At 42.3% G+C, this 20,528-nt stretch overlaps 1 protein-coding gene across 4 annotated transcripts in view; it reads left to right on the top strand.

Moving 5' to 3' along the window:
- CDK8 (cyclin dependent kinase 8) overlaps window positions 1–10,789 on the top strand; it is an 87,515-nt gene extending 76,726 nt beyond the window's left edge. For 3 of the 4 annotated variants that reach the window (XM_064504991.1, XM_026108893.2, XM_026108895.2), the window contains 4 exons: window positions 2,967–3,064; window positions 4,492–4,570; window positions 4,691–4,849; window positions 9,502–10,789. In XM_064504991.1, coding sequence (XP_064361061.1) covers window positions 2,967–3,064; window positions 4,492–4,570; window positions 4,691–4,849; window positions 9,502–9,627 — 462 coding nt within the window. In that variant the 3' untranslated portion in view covers window positions 9,628–10,789. The remainder of the gene's footprint in view (window positions 1–2,966; window positions 3,065–4,491; window positions 4,571–4,690; window positions 4,850–9,501) is intronic. The other variant, XM_026108894.2, reaches the window with a different exon arrangement.
- The last annotated feature ends 9,739 nt before the right edge of the window (window positions 10,790–20,528 follow it).

Raw genomic sequence — 20,528 nt, 5'->3', positions numbered from 1 at the left:
ATTTTCCAACTCGATTTAACCAGAATTTTTCGTTCTTTACTGACATTCATGCACTTGGTCCCTTTTCTCATGCAGAACTTAAGTTACATGGGACAACTTTAGTTCCTTCCTGCTTTTCCTGCTTACATTTTTTTCTACTCTCTTTCCTCTTCTGTTTTTTTTTTTTTTCTATTTATATGTTTATGCCATATAAAATGAGTGATGCTTCATCTACCTGGTTACAGCGGTCCATGTCAAGTGCAGAGTGATGGTCCCACTGCCGACAGTATGCCATCACAAAGTTGTATAAAATACAGTATGCCATCACAAAGTTGTATAAAATACACTGCATTTAGCTGGGTGATCTTCTAGTCTTCCAGTTTCTACTAGAAAATATTTGTAGCACTAGGTAAAAGATTCACTTCTGTGCTCTTAGGTGCCCTGAACAAGGGAGTAAAATAGGAGTTTTGATCCCTCCCGCATGGTGATGGTTACACAGTCATTAATCTTTTCTCATGATTTGTTTTCTCTTGCTGACTGTGACCAAGTTTATTCACATCTTGTCAATATGTGCTGGACGGCTTTATAACCTAATTGCCAGAAGAGCTGCCAGAATTTTGCTATTATTTTATGCTCTTGTTATGTTATTCAGCACACTGGCAATCTTTTCCCCTTTTTCCTTCCCCTTTTTTGGCTCCTGGGATTACTTTTGAACTGTTTGAGAGAACAAGAATTGTTCTATTCAAGCTGATACTCTACAAAAACCACATGCAGACTCGGAGAGCTGAAAATTCTTATTGTGAGTCCTAGCTGATGGTGCAAAAGCAAAGCTGGATTGATGATGTTAATACATGTTTATTATGTTCTTAACCCTGTGATTGAAATTAAGGCTGAGGAGAGGAAATGTACTTTCTAACTCCAGCTGCCTGCAGCATAGAGGTGTGCACCTTTGTTGTGTATGCTCACCTGATAGCTAGTGGAAGGAGGTGAACAGCTTATACATAGACCATGACATTGTAGATCTTTATAGAAGGGTGAATTTCATCCCATGAAAAGTATGAAGACTAAATGTGAAATGAATGCTGTTTTCACATGTAGTTTTTACCCTTTTTGTTAGATCTGTACTAAAAAATAAATAAAAAAGTAAATTGAAAGCCTAGCATTTCTTCTAAAGAGCAATGCCAAGAGCAATACGTCATGGTTTAGTTTTGCATTGGATGCTGTATTCCGTGGCAAAACATGAAGATTCACTGTTTAGCATTTTTTTGTGCAGAGTATCTGAAGATCATCTAATTCTGCCCATATACGTTGCTTTCCACAAAGCAACTATTGGTGGACAGGGAGAAATATGTGTGTATGCACCAGATCTTTTGAATAAGAGGCATTTGATTTTAGAAGGCATCACTGCTATTTCAATGCTAGAGTTAAATTAAAAAAATCACTCTGGTTTGCTATTCTTAAAAAAGAGAAAAAACACTGACACATTTGGAGAGAGCGTGATATTTCTAATGTGTTTTTACTGAAAATCACTGTTGAGATGTCACAGTGACAAATGTATAAAGCTCAGCCAGCCTCTGATATGTTTGTGTATGTGCAAAATGAGAGCAGAACAGTAAAAACAGTACTATGGTTGTTTTTAGAATTGCCTATCAATCTTTTATGTTGTGCTGAATTTAGATTTCGTGTCTGGTGGTACTTGAAGTTACTCAAGATGAGTTTCTGGCTACGTATCCTACGCATTCCTCACAGTACATACTTTTAAGTAGGAATATTTGTAACTCTTTTCATATAAATTTTTCATTTCACTTTGGCTAGGTCAGTTTGCTTTTTAAAATTCTCACCTACATGTATTACCTTAAGATTTTTTGCTCTGCCGCCTATTACTGAAACATTTTGTATGCCTTTTAAAAATGTTAGGTATGGAACAAATACCAAGTGTGCTGCTTAGCCCTCAGTTAACACTTCCCACCAGGGTGAGAGGTGCTTTCTCAGCGGGGAAGGTTCTGCTGGGTTTTTAGTTGAACTCAGTTCAACTATATATTTTGTAAAATATTTTATTTTGCATTGTCTTCTGCATATTCATACTTCATCGTCTTCATTGTCTTTAAGCAAAGGCATGCATTTGGGAAATATTTTTTTTTCATGTAGTTGATGTGATTCAGCAGTTGTTACAGAGATCAAGGTTGAGGTCTTGAAGTGATAGAGAAACTCCAGCAGAGCTCAGACTTGACAAGCTTATGGAGGCATCATCATCGCTACACTTCTGTAGCGCTTTTGCATCATGATGTGCAAAAAAAAAACCCAACTAAAATTCAAGATTTTGCACAACTCCTCTTTGAAGCAGCATTCAACAAGCAGATGTGTCTGAGAGTCCACATGCTTCAGAACAGATAACTTTGTCACCCATTCTAGCATCTATTTTTCTGGCCAGCTGAGTTTTTCTAATGTGTGTTGATTGCACTTTCTTTTATGGCATGAAGATTTCTAAGGAGGGACTTTATATTATGGTTTTATAATACTGTGGTTTACAGTGGATTTGTACTGATATGAGAGTACTAAATAACGAGCAATAATGAATGTGGAATCACATTTGTTTATCAGTTGCTGAGAGTTATTAAATTTGAAAGTAAATGGCTATGATGATACTGCCTGTTAAGGGCAGTGTAGCTGAAGAAACCAGGCTGAATACGTGCATGTTAGATCCTCTTGTGGGAAGTGAAAACTGATGGTATGTTGTGGAGACTCTCTGAATGGTTTTGTTGGAACATTTGTGATCAGAACTGAGCGTTCCAGGCTTTATATGTAAAAATACGTGGTTGTTCAATGGGAAATTGAGTATTTAACAGGTGAGAACGTGGCTGTTGCTGTTTATGGTAAGGATTTTGAATTCAGACAAATCTTATCACTTAATCTTTCAGGAATACTGCAATGAGGTTTTTGTAAGCTGTTCTGATAATGCAGAGCTTTTTATGTTTAATTTTGTGTAGCTTCAGAAATTGCTCACTATGGATCCAATAAAAAGAATTACCTCAGAACAGGCTATGCAGGATCCCTATTTCTTAGAAGATCCGCTTCCCACCTCCGAGTAAGTGGTTGGTTTATTAACCTATCAATACACCCGGAGATGTCTTAGAAACGTGTGCTTTTTGTCTGCTCTCTGCTATAAATATCTGCTCGTGAATATTGAGCTAAACACTCACTGTCTAACAACCAAAGAAAGCGATAACTGCTAAAATGCCATTTGAGGTTTTTAAAATTAAGTAGATTCTTATTAATCTCTTGCTTTATGGAACGTTGATCCTATTAGTCCCAGCACTAATCTCATTATTCCCTGGCAGGTTGATTATGCATGCTGCAGATCTTTGCAGACAACCGCGCGGTGCCTGCAGGTCCGCTGCCCTGCTCGAGGGTGCCAGATGACACGGGCTAATTAGTTTACATTTTTCTCTCCTAGCCTTTGTTGTAAATTCAGTGGGTGGGGGAAGTCGGCTCTGGGTCTCCCTGCTTTCATCCTTCACAGCTTAAATCCATTTGCTTTAGACACTCTTTTGTTTGTTTGTTTGTTTGCGCAGGGAGATTTACAGAAGGAAGAAAATATAGGGACAATGAACGATTTCATTTTTAATGAAAAAACAAAACAAAAAAAAACCCCCCAAACCAAAAAGGCTAGCCAGAGAGCATGATCGTACACCTTTTTAGAAAAGCTATTAGCACATCCCGCGTATCATTCTCTACCATTATCTAGGGAGGAATTTATAAAATATGGTATGTATATTTATAGCAATTAATTAAAAAATGACATTATTTCACTAAAACCTACCAAATTATCTATAACAGCTCCTGACCTGTGTAGTTTAATGTTGTCATGTGAATGATTTGCTTTTGTGGAAACTGCTTTTAGATTAGCCTCTGGCTTCTTTTTCTCAATTTTAAGTTGGCATTTTAATATGAGCTCACCATGAATAATTTGCTAACAGCTATACAGAGACTTCATTAGAAATACATTCTACTGATTAAGGGCAGATAAATCTGAATTTGTACCAGCAGTGACAAATTCATGTGGTCCATGAGATATGAATTGACAGATGAAGTTTCTAGGTATTTTGAAGTTTTGTTACAGATGGTTTTATTAATAGTCAATGGACCTTCCATGGTGTACTTCTGGACCTGAGATTATGAATTAAACTATAACTGGGTTAAGATAGCTCTTCATGCTCTTGCAGGTTTGTAACAAGTGGTCTGCCTTTCCAGCCGCTAGCCTCACCACCAGAAACTGTGAAAAACAGGAATTTAGATGACAGTTTCAGAGGTGACTGAAGATTTAAAATAAATATGAATAGGTTTTCTGAAGTTGAGAATATGATGAAAGTAAGATAGGGAAAACTTCTCCATTAGTTATAGGTTTTAAGCTATGGCTCAGGCAATTTGAAATTAGAATGGGTGAAGTGCAAATCTTACAGGGCTAACCATTCTGTTCTAATATGGTGATAAATAGACTTTTTTGGGGGGCAGTGTTTTTGCAGGTTGTCAAATCCCTTACCCAAAACGAGAATTTTTAACAGAAGAAGAACCAGATGATAAAGGAGACAAAGTAAGTATTTAGAAGAACAGAACAATCATGCTTCTCTGGCTTTCCCACTGTTTCCTGTTTTCCTGCTACTTCATGTACTGCTTTTGAGTTGAAGTTTTTCTTTGTGTTTGAACAATTGAGAAGAACCAGCAGCAGCAGCAGGGCAATAACCATACTAATGGAACTGGTCATCCAGGGAACCAAGACAACAGTCACGCACAGGGACCCCCACTGAAAAAAGTGAGAGTTGTTCCTCCTACCACTACCTCAGGTGGACTTATTATGACCTCAGACTATCAGGTATTTGTTTCTTTTTCTTTTTTTTTTTTCCATATATTTTGTTTTTGAGACTCATGTTTGCAACAGTAGTTTTTTAACCTCAAGAAGTAATTCTGTAAGTGTCACTGTATTAGCTGGTATTTTTTGGCATCTTTCAGATCAAATGAGTTTTGTTGTCTGTTTGCCCGTCCATTCATATACTCATGCTTTTTAAGTTAGTTTTAAGGAAATCAATATCTAGGATTACTATAGCTACTAATTTATTACCTTCATATTAAAGAATGCTAGTTGTGGACCAGGATCCTATTGTGCGGAGCTCTTCATGACCTTCAAATACCACTCCTTATTTGAACAAGCCTGCAGTGTTATGAGGCAAAGGATGTTGCAATAAAAAAATTATGAAGTAAGGATCTGGGCAAGAGCTTTAGTTGGGCAAATGGATTGGAAAGCAGTATCTTGGATGGCAAAGAATTAGCATAATGTTATCATTATCTGTATTTGAAGACCAGCAGAAATTTCAGGCTGTGTAATCCCAGTGTTACAGGTATGAAGAGAGAGGTGAGGTGGTGGCAATCAATGAGTGTGGAAGAAAGGGAGTGGTGGGGGAAGAAAAAGAAAAAAGACTTGGGAAAGCTTGAAAGCTGTGTTCTAGCCTTCCTGCATTTGACCTTATGGTTAAACACTAAGAAATTGGAGCGGTATGTCTGAGAGTCTTCCTATGTAATGCTACTTGAGTTTGTGGTTTTGGATGATACTATGCTTAGAGGTCATAGAGGGAGAAGAAAGTTAAGGACAGAACCTAGTGCAGGCTAAGAAATTACAAGAAAGGGGAATGAGGAAGACTTTCCAAATGATGTGCAGCTAAAGAGGTGACAGATTTTGGAAGCCTAGGGAATAAAATATCTCAAGAGGAGGCATACTGGAGGAAATGTTAGCATGTAGGGCCTGTTAAAGACTGGTTCACGTGGAGTGCACATTGCAGAAGGCCAGTCGGAAGAGGGTCTTGAGTGTAACTGAAAGAGGGGGAAGCGAGAAGTCACTGACAGTGTTTTCAGTTAATTTAAAGATAAAAAGGCATAGTCTCTCCCATTCCTTTTCTTTAAAAAAAAAAAATCTGGAAGCAACTTAGCTATGCTTGTATTCACTGGCAAAACTTAGGGAGAGTTAGAAAAGTCTGGCAGTAAAACTGCTGCTGTCAACTTGCTTTTTACAGTTTGATGTACTGCTTCTCCATAAATACCAAAGGCTTTTGAAATCCTGCGTTTCAGAGTTTGTTCTTGAGTGTACCAGATGTCCTCAAAGGCTGCCCGGGGGCATGACCCTCATCCTTATGTAAATCTATATATACTTTCAGCACTGTGCAAAACTTGCAAAAACCTAAAAGTGTAAAATAGGATCATTTTCAGGAGCTTTATTGTGAGATAATCCCCAAGTGCTTTTGCTAAATCTATCCCAGGACATCAATACCATATCAGTTTTCAAGTTGTTCTCCTTGTATGATGTAGTTTTTTAGAGCCAGATAGAAAAGCTTAAAACTGTGGTAAGCCTTAACTGTGGTGCAGCAGTGTGGGGTGCCTCTAAATGTAAATATAATCTTTCTTTGAGTTAGATTATGCATCACAGAATGCTCTCTTACAGGAGATTCATCCCTTTTAATTTGACAAGCTGCAAAGTCAATCCCTGTCCAGGCCTTTTAGCTGGATCTTTCCTTTCTATTACTTCTGTTCTATGTGTGTCTTTTTAAGAAGGCACTCACATTGATTCATATATCTAAAAGAAATGGATGCAGAGGGTGCATGGGTTGGGTCAGAGAGCCTCATTTACTTGCCCTATTTGCATGTCCTTCGCCTCATTTTGCTGCTGCAGATGAAATGAGAGCTTGGCAGTATGAGCCAACTTAGGCTGCCACTTTTGTGAGTGAGAGCTGAGGTCTGCTAGCTGAGAAATCAGAAAACTCAAATTGCCTTGGTGAGAGTTGGGACTGGATTGTTTTCAACTCACCGAAACTGAGGTAGGCTCTGTTCCCTTTTGTGCTTTCTGATACCCATCCAAGGCTTATTACTGGGGCAGCCTTTTTCAACAACCTTAATTTCAGAATAGTTTTGCCTTGGAGTAATAACTACTACTTCTGCTGCCCTTACTAATGATTTGACTACTCCTGACTAATCTTTTTGCTGTCCCTCTAGAAGGCATAACACCTGGCTTTCAAAAAATGCAGCTCCCCCCCCCCCCCCCCCCAGCCTTACAAGAAGGCAAGGAGCAGATTTGCTCTGATTAAGCCATCTCAAAAATACGGCGAGACGTGAACTTGCCGGCACTGGAACAAAAGCAGTAAAAAGCTGCCTATGGGTGGTTTCAGGTCTCCCTGAAAAAAAACCCTTAAATTTTCTGCGTCTGATCCTGCAACTTGAGGAGATGGCAAACAAATACTACAATACAGCTCTCTGTTTTAATCAAACACCTGTCCCTTTGTTCATTACTTAGTTCTCTCAAATTTACCATATAAAGCTTGTGAAGAAGGATTGCCATCTCCTGGGCAAGACTTACTAAGACAGTTTCTCCATCCACTCAGAAGTCAAATTACTCTCTGTAGAGCAAGTTGACCTTATGTCCTTTTCTGTCATGCATAAAAATAGTAGATAACGTGGTATGTAGACTTCCTTGATTTTTCCTTTGAATTTGCAATGTGACACTCCCAAAGCCAATGTGACTAAACAAATTGGAGCAATTCCTCTACTCTGAGCTTTTGCTTGTGATAACTCTCTGGGATCTTACTGGTATTCAGAGAGGATTGGATATTTACATCTGTTCTTAAACAAAAGCCATTTGTTGTGCCAGTTGCATGAAAGAGTATTGCATTTTTTAATTGGCCCTGTCTTATAAAATAAAATCTATTTTAGAAGTCAGGATGCAGAAAGCATTTAAAACTGACATGAATGGTCAGTTTTTAGAAGGTTAAACTTGCGATATTTTTCATTTTTCTGTGTACAGGAGCCACAGTTGGGCAAAAAGAACATTCAGGGACTTTTGCGCCATTGAACACATCCTATATTTTTCGTTCAGAGAGGGATGACCCAGGGGTGACCCTCTGACACTTCTGTCGATGAGTGACTTAGTCCCTCTCTCAAGACTGAAGGCAAATGTCACAGAAGAAAAAGTTCAGCAGTGCTGATTCATTGCTGCTGGCAGTAAATGTTGGTCTAGCCCTTTCTTCCCCCTTCACACTGTACACCCCTAGAGAATTAGCTCGGTCCTAAGAGCATATGTTCCTAAGTAGAATTTGACTTATTTTTTGCCATGTTTGCCATTATCTCAACATCCTGAATCTAGTTTCTGTTCTAAACGCAGGATGGCAGAAAAAAATTAATGGGAGCTATTATTCATTATTTTATGTTCTAATTTATAACATCTTTTAAAACTATTTTAATATTTTACTTTTCTCAGATATTGGTTCACCATAGTTTCACATATTCAGGTCGTTAGCTAAGCCATAGTCCTAGAATACTGACCGTAGAGAAGTTTCCCAGACCTTTACTAGGAGCCGCCTCTGCTAACAATTCTAATGCGTCTTGTTATGAAGAGTTCAGAAGCTACCACTGCAGTCTCTAAAAGCTGCAAAGATTTTGTGCATGTAAACTAACATGTAACAAATGTAAAACAGCACAGTAACTTAAGGAAATTATGTACTACATTAAATATTATTAAGTGGTCACATGTTTATATTGAAAGCCCCACATACAGGCCTTTTTTCTTTATAACACATGTTGTGTAAACAACTAACTCTTAGGATAAAACTGAAGTAGGCTGTTGCTGATTTGCTCAGAGCTTCTTGCAGTGATGAATGCTCTACTCAGTAAATAATCACAGAAACATTGGTTGAAAGGAGGGACCTCTGGAGAGCATCCAGTCCAACCTCCCACTTGAAGCACAACCGTTGCTGTTGCTAGATCACATCAGCCATGGCTTTGTTTAGCTGAGTCTTGAAAACCTCCACAGACGAAGACTTCAGAGCTGCTCTGGACAAGTGCTTCCAGTGCTACACTAGCCTGTTAGTGAATTAAGTGAAATATTTGGTGCCACTGAGAGGAGTTTGGCTGTCATCTTTAACTATCCTTCAAGTTCTCGTAAGGCTGCTGTTAGCTGACGCTTTAGCCTAAACGATCACAGCTCTCAGCCTTTCCTCATAGACACTGCAGAAGGATGGTAAGCATATTCCTTTTATGCAGAAGTCTCCCACATAACTCAGAGTGGCTTATCCGTAGCAAGATTCCCAGTTCTGAACTCCAGCCCCAGCATGCCTTCATGGTAGGGGCAAGGGACAGAGTGGAGAAGACTGCTGATATTACTGGTGGTAGCCTTTTTTAGCATGCTGATGTGCCATAGCTCTCTGGAGGGTTGACTGGAGGTTTGGTTGTGATGGATGCCATTTCACAGGAAGTAATTGAGGCTGGGTAACTGCATAGTGGTAACTGTCCATCTTTCTAATCTGGTATTGCTGATGTTCACATCTGCGTCTACTGTACGTAAGTTAAGTTAAAAGAACCTTTCAAGAGCAGCTGGTTTGAGACTGTGGGCATGTAGTATCCCTTGAAGAAATAAATGGGTAGACCAAATTGTCTTGCACTTTTACCTGTTATGAAGGATTAATTTTCCTCTGCTTTGCCCCTTTGCAGCGTTCCAATCCCCATGCTGCCTATCCCAACCCTGGACCAAGCACATCACAGCCACAGAGCAGCATGGGATATTCAACTACCTCCCAGCAGCCTCCACAGTACTCGCATCAGACGCACCGGTACTGAGCTGCACCTGAATAATGTCAATGCACTGTTGCTAATGCTGCGGGACTGGCAGTGCCGCTGCCTGCCTGGAACCTGGCTTGGGCCACACGAATGTACTGTACAACCCCACCGTCAAAACGTCTCGTCGCCAAGTTCCACCACTTCTCACAGGATGGAGCAGTGGCTCCCAAATTGTACCTGTTTTTGGATTAGACTTGAAAAGAAAGTGCTAGCACAGTTTGTGTTGTGGATATGCTACTTCCATAGTTTACTTGACATGGTTCAGACTGACCGATGCATTTTTTTTCAGTGACAGTCTGTAGCAGTTGAAGCTGTGAAATGTGCTAGGGGCAAGCATTTTTGTTGTCGTATGTGGTGAATTCTCTTGATGTAACAACTTTATCTGACCAATAGTACAGAACATCTTTGAACTGGTACTTGAAGCATACAGTATATGTTAACATGGCAAAAAAGCAAAATAACCATGACTCCAATTGAGATAATTTTGATATACATTTATTTTTAGTGACTTTTGTGGGTTGGTTCATTTTCCACATAGATCAATGTTTTATGACCAACACAATTGCTACAATGAGATTTTTTTAAAAACATGAAAACGTTTGCGTTTTTTCCAGCAATTACAGACCTCCCAAAGATTAATTTCCAACATAAGTTTGTTTTTGTTTTTAAATCTATGACTTGACTGGTATTAAAGCTGCTATTTGATAGTAAAATAAGTATGTTGTCATTGATATAAACATGTTTGGTTCAGCAAACAAACTAAAATGATTGTCATAGACAGTGTTTTATTTTTTCCTGTTGCTGTTAATGATTTGTGAGCATGCTTTGGGATTAAAAAAGCATGAATGATATTTCCTAAAAAGATGCGGCATCCATTCAGATATTTCGTCATGATTTTGAGAACCGGCTTGGTGTAGTGGATTTTAAATTTTGTTCAGTTAATTATTTTTTTAAAATGTTCACACGTTGTTTAGGGGTGCCATTCTTACAGCGAAGGGTCAAGGTGTTAGGAGAGCCTTAGAATTTATGAGGAAAAACTATTACATACAATGTACTGTATCAAACTATTTTACATGAATGACGCAAGTATTCTGAATAAAAAAAATTAAACATTGTTAAAAACAAGGTGTTATGTAATAAATTTATTTTTCATAAATCTGCATATGAGCTTTGCCTGTATTCCTTTTTATCCACGACAACAACCCCCCGTCCCCCGTCACACATCTGTATTGGGTTGTGTTCTTAGAAACGGGATCTAACAGGAGCTTTTATTCCATTAACTACTGCGAGACATTTTTTAAAGAGCAGAAAAAATACAGTGCCTTTGTAAAATGTCATTACCCCTTTTGTGTGCATCTGGTTGATCAGCTGGAGATGCACGGAAACTGGGGTTTATTACTACGTAGTTATTACTAGATACATTTCGTAGATCATACAAGTGGTTTTCATCTACATAATATAGAGACATTCTTGTTTAAACAGTTCTTCTAGGGTTTCTATAACTCATTCTTATCTTGTGTCTAACTCCACAACATGAATTTATGGCATCAATGTTTTCTGCAATATATACAGGCTTTTTTTCTACAAGTATTTCAAGTAGCACGAATACCAAGTAGTATGATCATCCCATTAAAATGCACTGAGATGCTGATAGGGGGCAAAAGAAAAAACAAACGTGTAGCCAACCCAAAATACAAACCAAGGATAGGTTTGAGGAATGGATGGAATTATCCAAATGGAGTGGAGGTTTAAGTGTTCAGGAGACTTAAAGAAAGAATCAGTGTGTAAAGTTTATGCAACTCAGAAAAGGAGAATGTCTTTGGTGATACTGTGTATCCTGCTCTCTTCGTCAGGGGCTTAGTATAGTCAAAATCTGGCTTTCCCTAGTTTTTGGAAGAAAAGTACATGTCATATAGGTAGGAGTGACTTAAGCTTCTCTTTTGTTTCTTTTTCAAATGAAAGCCTATTTTTCTTCCTTTCCTTCATTTATATAGGCTTTGAACTTATCTCACACTTAATATCTCTAGATCCTTACTAGAGACTCAAGTTCTAATAAGAGTAACTTTTATAAAATTTTTACTTTGGCTAGAGTATTACTGGCTTAGATTTTTGCTTATTAATGCATATTCATATTAGTGCATAATAATATTCGTATTAATGCAAATGCTATTTGATACCAGTATATTGAGGTGTTTCCTATGCTTTGTTTAAAAAAGTAATAGACTAATTTAATTTTTCCAAAGGGAAATGCTTCTAACTGGCAAAAAAATCAAAAAACAAACAAAAAAAACCCCTTGCCATTAGTTTGCACCTGAATTTAATTTTCTTATTAATAAGGTGTTTGAGATGAAGATGTAGCTTATGAACTGATTATTATAAAATTAAATTATACTCTACATCTAGTTCTAAATCCCTGCTACTCCATTTGCAGTAATTTCATTCATTTTATTCTATTATTAGTAGATATATTGCAGATTACTTCAACAAACTGAAATCCTACAGGGAAATCAAATCTTAATATTTGAGTTGTTCTGATTTCTGAGTCAGCTGGTTGTTTTGGAGGATGAATTTGAAGTTTCTTTCTCTAGAACTGCTGGAAGAAGGGGTCTTCAAGTCCTTGGTGCAACCTCTGATACGTGGCAAGACTGGGTATGTTTCTACTGCAGGTAAAGGTAATTTTGTCATAGTCATGACAATTGTAAATGATCTTTTGCATCAATTAAGTTTCTTTATATTGACTTTAGGAATACTGAGGGCAAGGCTCTGTTATTTTCCTGAACTCTTTTTTTGTTAAAAAACAAAAATCAAACCAGATAAATTAATCCTGTCCTTGTTTTACTTTGGGAGGCTTTTTGTGCAAGCATTATGGGAAGGGGAGGAAGAGAAAAATCTGAAATTGTTTCACAGGACACTTGCAAAGTCGTCGGAGGGAGGTTTGACTTGGCAGGTGACAGACTGATGGGAGCCACATCTCTGTCCTCACATAGCAGAGCATTTGTTGCCAGATTCAAGAACTTCAAAGCTTTTCATCTTTCACTAACAGTTATCTGGACCGATCTGAGCGTATTTCAAAGAGGTGGAGTCCTGCAGCCTGCCCGTGCTACTCTGATTACAAATAACTTTTCTAGCGTAGGCTTATGCTGAAAATGGGCTACAAACTTAACTGGATCATAAGTGTAAATATACTTGTGCGCTTTCACCTTGACGTTCAGGGCAAGCCTAGCTCTTTGTTACAGCAGAGCTCATGGTAGGTCTGAAGTTCCCGTGCCTGATAAGGACCCACTTTTGCAGTGACCCCTTTTAAAGAAGGTTTCGGTATTAACAGAGGTGGGAGGAGCAGTCTGAGGAAGGAAATAAAGGACTGATTCTGTCCTTTACTCTTTTCTGTGTGCATATACGAATAGAAAAATACTGATCCCAATAAACTCATTGAATTGCCTAGGAGTTACTGCGGGCCAGAGTCTGCTCTTGGTCTGGGATGATTCATCCATGAAAGGCAAACTCAAGCCTGGCATCGTCAGGCCTGAGCAGGAGAGGTGTGAGCAAAGGCGGCTCTTTAAATTCCTCTTGCTGTGTGTAAGGCAGAGTTTTGATTCAGTTTATGTTTCCAGGCCTTCCCAGGGGAGATACTTAATGCAGGTAGCGGGTAAGTGCTATTGTCTATTCAAACAGCGTTGCAGTCCATGGTGTTTCACTTGTGCTAGATGTAGCATATCACATTTTAAAGGGTAAGAAGTCTTACCCTTTAAAAGTACAGGAAAGAGCAGGTTCCTTGTTACTTCGCTGCTGAGGCCCCTCAGCAGCCCAGTCCCGCATGGCTCCTCGGCCCCCTTGTCCTGGGTGGCTTTGCACAAAGCTTTTCCCACACTGTGGACCAGCGCGCTTCTGCGAGCTTCTGCTGCTCGTTGACATCCTGATGTTATTTTACATGAAGCAAGGTAAACTAAACTCTTCCCTGCTAGCCGAAAGGAGAAAAAGACAGTGAAGCATGAGTGAAGTGTGCAGGAGTGAGCCACAGTGTATTACACAGCCTTAACGGCTGTCAAAAAAGATCTCGGAAACCGTTCCTATCGTTTTTGCCCTGTTTTATGTCTCTTGCCTTTTCATCCCCAGGCGTAAGTGGCAGATAGCGAGCATAAGGGCTTGGAGTCTGTTGCAAAAGGCGGCTTTATGCAGAGAAATTACATGTGCTGTTTGCCAGTGTCCATCGAGGTCTTTCTAAAATCGCTCTTTAAGCAATGAGCTGCTTCTGTTTGATCCCCCAAGCCCCTCGTGGCTTCACTGGAAGGCAAGCTGTGACCTCTGCCTCTCGTGTATGGTGGCCGTTGATGATGATTTTAAGAACACAATTAGCCCGTTTTGCTGCCACTGAGTGGGAGAGTTGGGCTGGGAGGGAGCCTGCAGGATCTCCTATGGGTTATTGTGTATGAGCAAGGGAAGGCATGGATTGTTTCTTGAAGCCAAGTTGCAGGCCTGCCGTTAGGACAAAACACTGTTGCCATTTTAAGCTGAAGGTATTTTCTGTGGCAGAACTGGTTAATGTGGTGCTGCCCAGATGCTCTTTTAGTTACACCCCTACATAGAGGAGCCCGTGTAGCTAGGTAGCATAACCATCTCGGCATCTCCTCCAGGCTGAACGGGAACAGCTTCAGCAGGCTGGTTCAGAGAGGGATCAATAGCCAGCGTGCTTTGAGACCAAGGCGGATAAGCTTAATTCAGTGTAATTTGCTTGTTGTAGCTACGAATGAGGAACACATGATGAAATAACACCGCAGACATCTGAATGATGGGATGTACAAAAACCTACGTTCTAGTAGTCTGGAGGTAAAGGAAAAGGTGCCTATCCTTTGAAAGCAAAACAGAAACAAAGCCTCTTCTTCCACCAGCGCTTGTGATAAGTTCTTCTTCTCAAGGGCTGTAAGCAACCTTTATCCAGACAGTTGGCTTGGCAGATGGCAGCAGGGAGGTTTCTCCGGAGGACTGCCCTTAGCCGAAGGGCTTCTGCACGCTGGAGCATGGTGCCGATGCTGGTGTTAGTGCACCCGCTCCAGCCCAGGATGGGAGCCTGGACAAGCTTTTTCACTCCCTCTCTAAAATCTCCCCCATCAGAAGATATCCAAAAGCACTTTGCAGCCTGCCATGATTGAGGTGGCTTTCCCTGGCTCTCACACTGAGTTTAATTAGCCTTTGCATTTCGGTTCCTATTTAAGTAGCTGTGTGCTTCCCCTAAGCCAGGTGAGATGGAGAAAAAGCCAGTGCAAGAGTGCTTGGTATTTCAGGAGTGCAGCGCATCTCGGTACACAACTGTGCTCCCGGAAAGTGAATATGCTTCCAGGAAATATTTCTGTTTCCTTAACCTGGGACGTGGAAAAGCCGCTGTGTCCTCTGAGCAAGCCCATATTTAATAGTTGTGGCAGCTTCGGATTTATACAGCGCTTTACCCATCGTGTTTTAGAAGCAGCAGCCTGTTTGCCACCTTGCTGGATGCACGTGAAAGGCAACTACCTGCCTGAGGAAGGAGGGAGGATAAAGATGGGGTTTGTCCAAGGAGAGAGCCTGTGTGAGCACTGGGAGTAGAGTGAAAGGTCCTAAGCAAATGCTTAGGACATTCAGCACCTCTGTGCCCTTCCCAAAGGCTCTGTCTGAGCAGGTGAGGAGGTATCACCTCACTCGGAGGGGTGAAGAGCCCTCCAGCCTCCCACGGGAGGTTGCTCCTTCTTGGCTTTACTGTGCCAAAATCTCGCTGCTCCCTAGATGTGTGCTTTCCACGTACACGGGGTCACCTTCCGTGTCCAGTGGCTGGTCTTCCCAAGAGGTGCCGGCAACGTGTGCATAGAGTTGTGTTCATTGATCAACTCTTTTTTTTACTAAATTTCTTCTGGTATTTGTAGTGTTCCTCAAATATACGTAGGGAACTGTAAGGCTTCCTGCGCCAACTGAGCTCCAGCCTAGTGAGCTCTTCCTCCGTGAGAAAGAAAACACACAATTATCCGTCACGCTTCAAATTTGTTTCAGCTATTTGCTTCTGTCCATTTAAATTGGAACGATGGGATATTCAGCAAGCTTTGGAGAAGAGCTCCTTAGGGAGAAATTGTGCATTTGGATGCCAGGAACGGTCCCCAGGGGATCTGCGTGCATTTAGGTGTGATCACCTGAGCACTGACTGCTCGTACGAGGCTCAGGCCCTCCCGACGGCTGCCGGGCACAGGCTTCGCCCCGGCTCTCTGCCCCATGTTTTTGTTCAGAAGAACAGAAGGAGGTGAGTGGGGGTAGTGCTCCAGCCCAGAAACAGAGGTTCTTAAATTCGCTGAAAAACCTGATGGAAAAATTGAATGGAGCGTGAACACAGGGCAAACACACATGAAAGCGGACACACAAGGCCAGATCAAATTGCCCAAGGTGGGGAAAAAAAAGAAATTACGGAGTACATTTGCCTTATACGGTGCCTGCTTCCTTTATGCTGAACATGCTGAGCGCCGCGATCCTGCTCTCCCAGCCCTCACCGGGATTTACTGCCGTGTCCTTGCATGGCAAATTTTAAAGACTGCACAAATGTGTTGCACAGTGAAACGCAAGCACTTGAGCAATTGAAAACCATGCCAAACCACCACTTTGAATCAGTGTGAGCTGGTTCATTTACACCCAAGATGGACAATTTTGGCCAAAAGAGTTACGGAGCATGGCTCTGAGGAGACGGCCCTAAGAGGAGTTGTATTCTCTAACAGAAGAGAAGAAAGTGAATATGTGGTTAACATAAAACACAAAAGTGAAAGCATTTCTCTTCGGTTTTGTCTGTCAACCCCTTCGGTTCGTTTTCACCCAGCAAAACATCAAGAGGTCCCTGGAGTTTTAGGGTGATCTTTGTCGGATTGCGGAGTCGCAGCGCGTCTGATGAAAGCAGCTTTGGCCACCGCTGCCCCCGTGGGCGCTGCGCCGTGGGGCCGTCGCACCGCCGGGGCTCGCGCGCGCCGCTGGCTTCTGCAACACACTGCAGAACTGGGCAGGAAAGTCCCTCCTGCAACCCGAGGATGCTAAATGAATGATGCAGGTGTCATTGCCATCAGGTTGTTCCCTAACTAAACGCAGCCCTGGAGCAATGAGCTAAACATCCAACTGAAAACAGGTCCCACTGGCTGGAAACCTAGTTCATTAACTGTAAACCTAAAAATTATTTTCCTTGGGAGAGGCAACTCATTAAGGGTAATTTATACCCCTTGGGGCTCTAAACACGCGTCTTTAACAACGTCGGGATTTATAATATTTATTAGGTTTATTATTTAGAAAATTGTAACTGGCATCCGAGAAGTATTCTGAACAAAACCTTGTGGATAAGGAGCAGTGATCCAACTTTTCTCGAGCAAATGTGTGTTTTCCTGTGAGGCTGCTAATCCTCATGGGGACGCGTCAGTGCAGACTGCAGTATACCTTAGGCTGCTTTTTCTTTCCATCTTCGTGTTTCATCTTTTCACCTAAAATAAACCTCAGCTCTTCTAAAAATAATAGAAAACAGTAAGGAAGAGAGGATTTCTACAGAGATTCTGGCTATTTTTCAGCAGGCTGAACAACAAACTGGAAGCATCACCGCTTGTTTTATAATTACAGGAGCGGTGTCGAAGGAAGCTGATAGCTGCCATCAGGCGCTGTACTTGAACAGAACCACACAAAAGGGACTGCGAGTTTGCCCCGCTTCCTCTGCAAAACACTAACACCTCCGGGAGGGATTATTTACACTTCACACAAAGTCACAGGGAAAGATTTTATGCCTGCAGCTCACAGATCTCCAGCTGAAGCTCAGGCCGGCGATTACTGCAGACTCCCAGCATCGGCAATTTTGAGCCAACGGCTGCTGCGTGGAGCCAGGATCCCCCACGTAAACCAGCTCCAAAAGCCCTCAGGGTTTGAACTCAGGCAGGATGCTGCAATAGGAAAAAGACAAAAACAAAACCCCAAACCCAAACCTGTAAAACCATGAGGCAGAGAAGGCAATGTGTCGCTATGATGTGGACTGTGAAAATACCCAAGGCGCAGCCATAACCGGGGAAGGTAAATGGTAGGGACTGAGCTGCACGGCGGCGAACCGACCTGCACACCTGGCTCCCGCGCGTCCCCCACGGGCAGCAGCAAAAGCCAGCGCCTGCTTGGCGAGGCTCCAGAGCTCATAGGTCAGCAGCCCTTCTGAGGTGGACACCTACGTGTTGGTGTCTGTGTGGAGGTGCCTGCTGTGCATGTCCCAGCTCCTGGGATGGCACATGGGGATGTGTCGATGCTGGCACCTGAGGGCCTGCTCCCCGGTCTGACCAGGGGTGCAACTCATTGCCTAAGGTGCTGGTGTCTCTCCGAAGCCCTAAACTACCTGTGTGGCCTCCAGGTGCCACGCCATAGCTCCTGTATTTTATCCATAGGGGATCCAGCCCCTAGGATACCTCAGGGCACCCCAAATTGCACTAGAGGTCTTTGTTTAGGAAACCAAATCCAGCCTGTCATACCTCGCATCTGAGTGGGCCACCAATTCGTGCCGCTTTGTCTGGTGAAGCACAACATGGTTTTTCTCTTTTTTCTGAATCAAAGACTGTTTCCCTCTGCTCTCTTCTGAAAATCCGTGGGATATTCAGGCTGACTGTCCTCAGACTTTGATTCCCTGGAGACTGGGCATCATGAACAGTGTGAAGGCAAAAAGCAGCCATTCACTAGCATTTACTGCTCCAGGAAAGCCAAGCCATTTAGATATCTCAGGGCATGATGAAAAGCAGCTGCCCACATCAGGAATTTGCTGGCAGAGTGGCGTGAGGGAGGTGGGGGAGCTCTGTGACAGGACTGTTCTGCTCAAAGTCAACTTTTGTCACTCTTCCATCTCCTCCGGGGTGTCTGCAAGTGTGCGTGTGTCTCCAGGGGCCACCAGCATCCGAGAGTGGTTGAAATGGGTCAGTGTGTGTCAGTATGACAAACTGGCATGTCAGAGATATGGCAATGTCCACGGCTGGAGAAAGGGCAGATTGCTGTCCTCAGATGCCTTTCATCCCTTGTGCTCTGGTATATCTCAATGCTCATACTAGGTTTTTTTGGACGTCCTGTTTTACTACTGGAAACAGCAGTAAATAGCAAAATAGAAAAACTCATCTACTAACGTAAACATTTCCTTCTTGCTTTATGTGTCCTCCTTCTCATTTTCCCTGTTCCCTCTCTTTCTCCTTTCCTTTCATGCATTTTGTTTTCTCTCGCCTTTTCTCCATTCCCTTCCCTTTTCTTTCTGGCCCTTCTCCCCAGCACGTGTCTGCAGCCAGTTCCCACCACGATGGAAAATCAGCTGCTTTCCTGAGCTCTTGGTCCTGGCCTTCATACTTTGCCTCCCCTTGCCACCACTCACCACTATCTCCAGAGCCTGACCCTGCTCCTTATAAAATTTTCAAGTGTTCCCATTGCTCCTTAAATTCTCACGTCCCCACACCTTTATCCTTCTTTGCTCTGCTTCCTTTAATTCCTGTTTTTAACTTCTTATCATCCCTGTGTACCGCAAGTGTTGGACTTCGGTGGGATGCAGTTTCTTTCAGATCCACCCTCGAGGAGGAGCAAGGGTGAGGTCCCCCCCCAGCAGCCATTCCCAAGAGGGTCCTACCCTTGCGATCAGGCAGGAGAAGGGCACGGAAGGGACCCTGAGCAGGCACAACTGAATCCTCCTGGATTTCTGAATTTTGGACCAGTGCTGGTCCTGGGAGACACCACGGCTTCTCAGCAGGGACTTTGGTCTGGCCTTGCAGGGGCAGCTCCCTGGCCCCAGGGCGCTGGTTTTACCCTGCAGTCAGTAAAGCCCTGGCTCTGCGCTTCGCTTTGCAGCCACAGCGTCCTGACTGTAGGCGCACAGCAGTAACACGAGCGTCAGACAGCACCCCCCCGCCCCAATCCCCCAGCCTTTGTGGCTGTAAATGGACCATGCAACGCAAAGTTAACCTGTAGCATTCAGGAATGTGGATTTCCCAGTAAGTCTGGAACAAAACAGAAATAGCCGCTGGTTTTCCCTTGGCCCAGCTGGGCTTGTTGCTGCGGAGCAGCTGGACCTGGCAGGCTCCTTCTGCGTGGGAGCAGGACCCCCAGCGTCGCGCCGCGCCGCGCCGCAGCTCCGCGGGAAGCGCGCTTGGCCATTGCATCCTGCACCGCACGGAAGAGAGTCCAATATGAACGAGGGTATTTTAAAATCCATCTCAGGCTCTTACCTTTCAAGCCTCACATAGAGGATGTTATTTCTAATAAATATTTTAGACAGCCGAGCTTCCTTCAGAGGCGGCTGCTGCACTCCCATCGTGTGCTTTTGCTCTGGAAGAAGCCTGCATTAGCTACTAGGAGTATTCAAACACTTGATATATAGTATCTGCTATACGGAAAAATGCCTCAGGGTGAAATGTGTTTAATAGAGAGAGGCTAATATGTTAGTGATTTATCTCGTTTTGGTAAGTTCATGCCTGTAATTCAATAATCCCATGAGCTACACTTAACTGTATTCAATAAAGATGATCTAAAGGAGATGTTCATGCAGGTGAAGGATTCCAGAACTGGAGGAAAGAACATTATAAATAAGTGGACTTGAAGTACATAGAGAGCTCAGACAGAGCCCTTTCCTGTAATAAATGTCTTGAGCTTCATTAAACCAGCACAAATTACCCTGTGAGACACATGGATTGCTTCCTCTGAAAGGAAAAAAAAATTCTGAGGGAGATTTTCATTACAAAGAAAATACCACGTTATGCTCCAGCCATGACCCAAATCCTGCAGTAACACTTTTGCAAGCCACCTTCTTGGGGAGCATTCCTGGAAGCATACTGTATTATCATAAAATATGGATGTATTATGAAGGGCACAGGAAGACTGGTTTACAAGCAGACAGAAGAAAAAAAAGTGTGATGGCCCAT

This window comes from Dromaius novaehollandiae, chromosome 1 (genome assembly GCF_036370855.1).
Source record: "Dromaius novaehollandiae isolate bDroNov1 chromosome 1, bDroNov1.hap1, whole genome shotgun sequence".
NCBI classification, from domain to species: domain Eukaryota; kingdom Metazoa; phylum Chordata; class Aves; order Casuariiformes; family Dromaiidae; genus Dromaius; species Dromaius novaehollandiae.
Note: the sequence above shows the minus strand (reverse complement) of the source record. Positions and strands in the feature narration are given on the sequence as shown.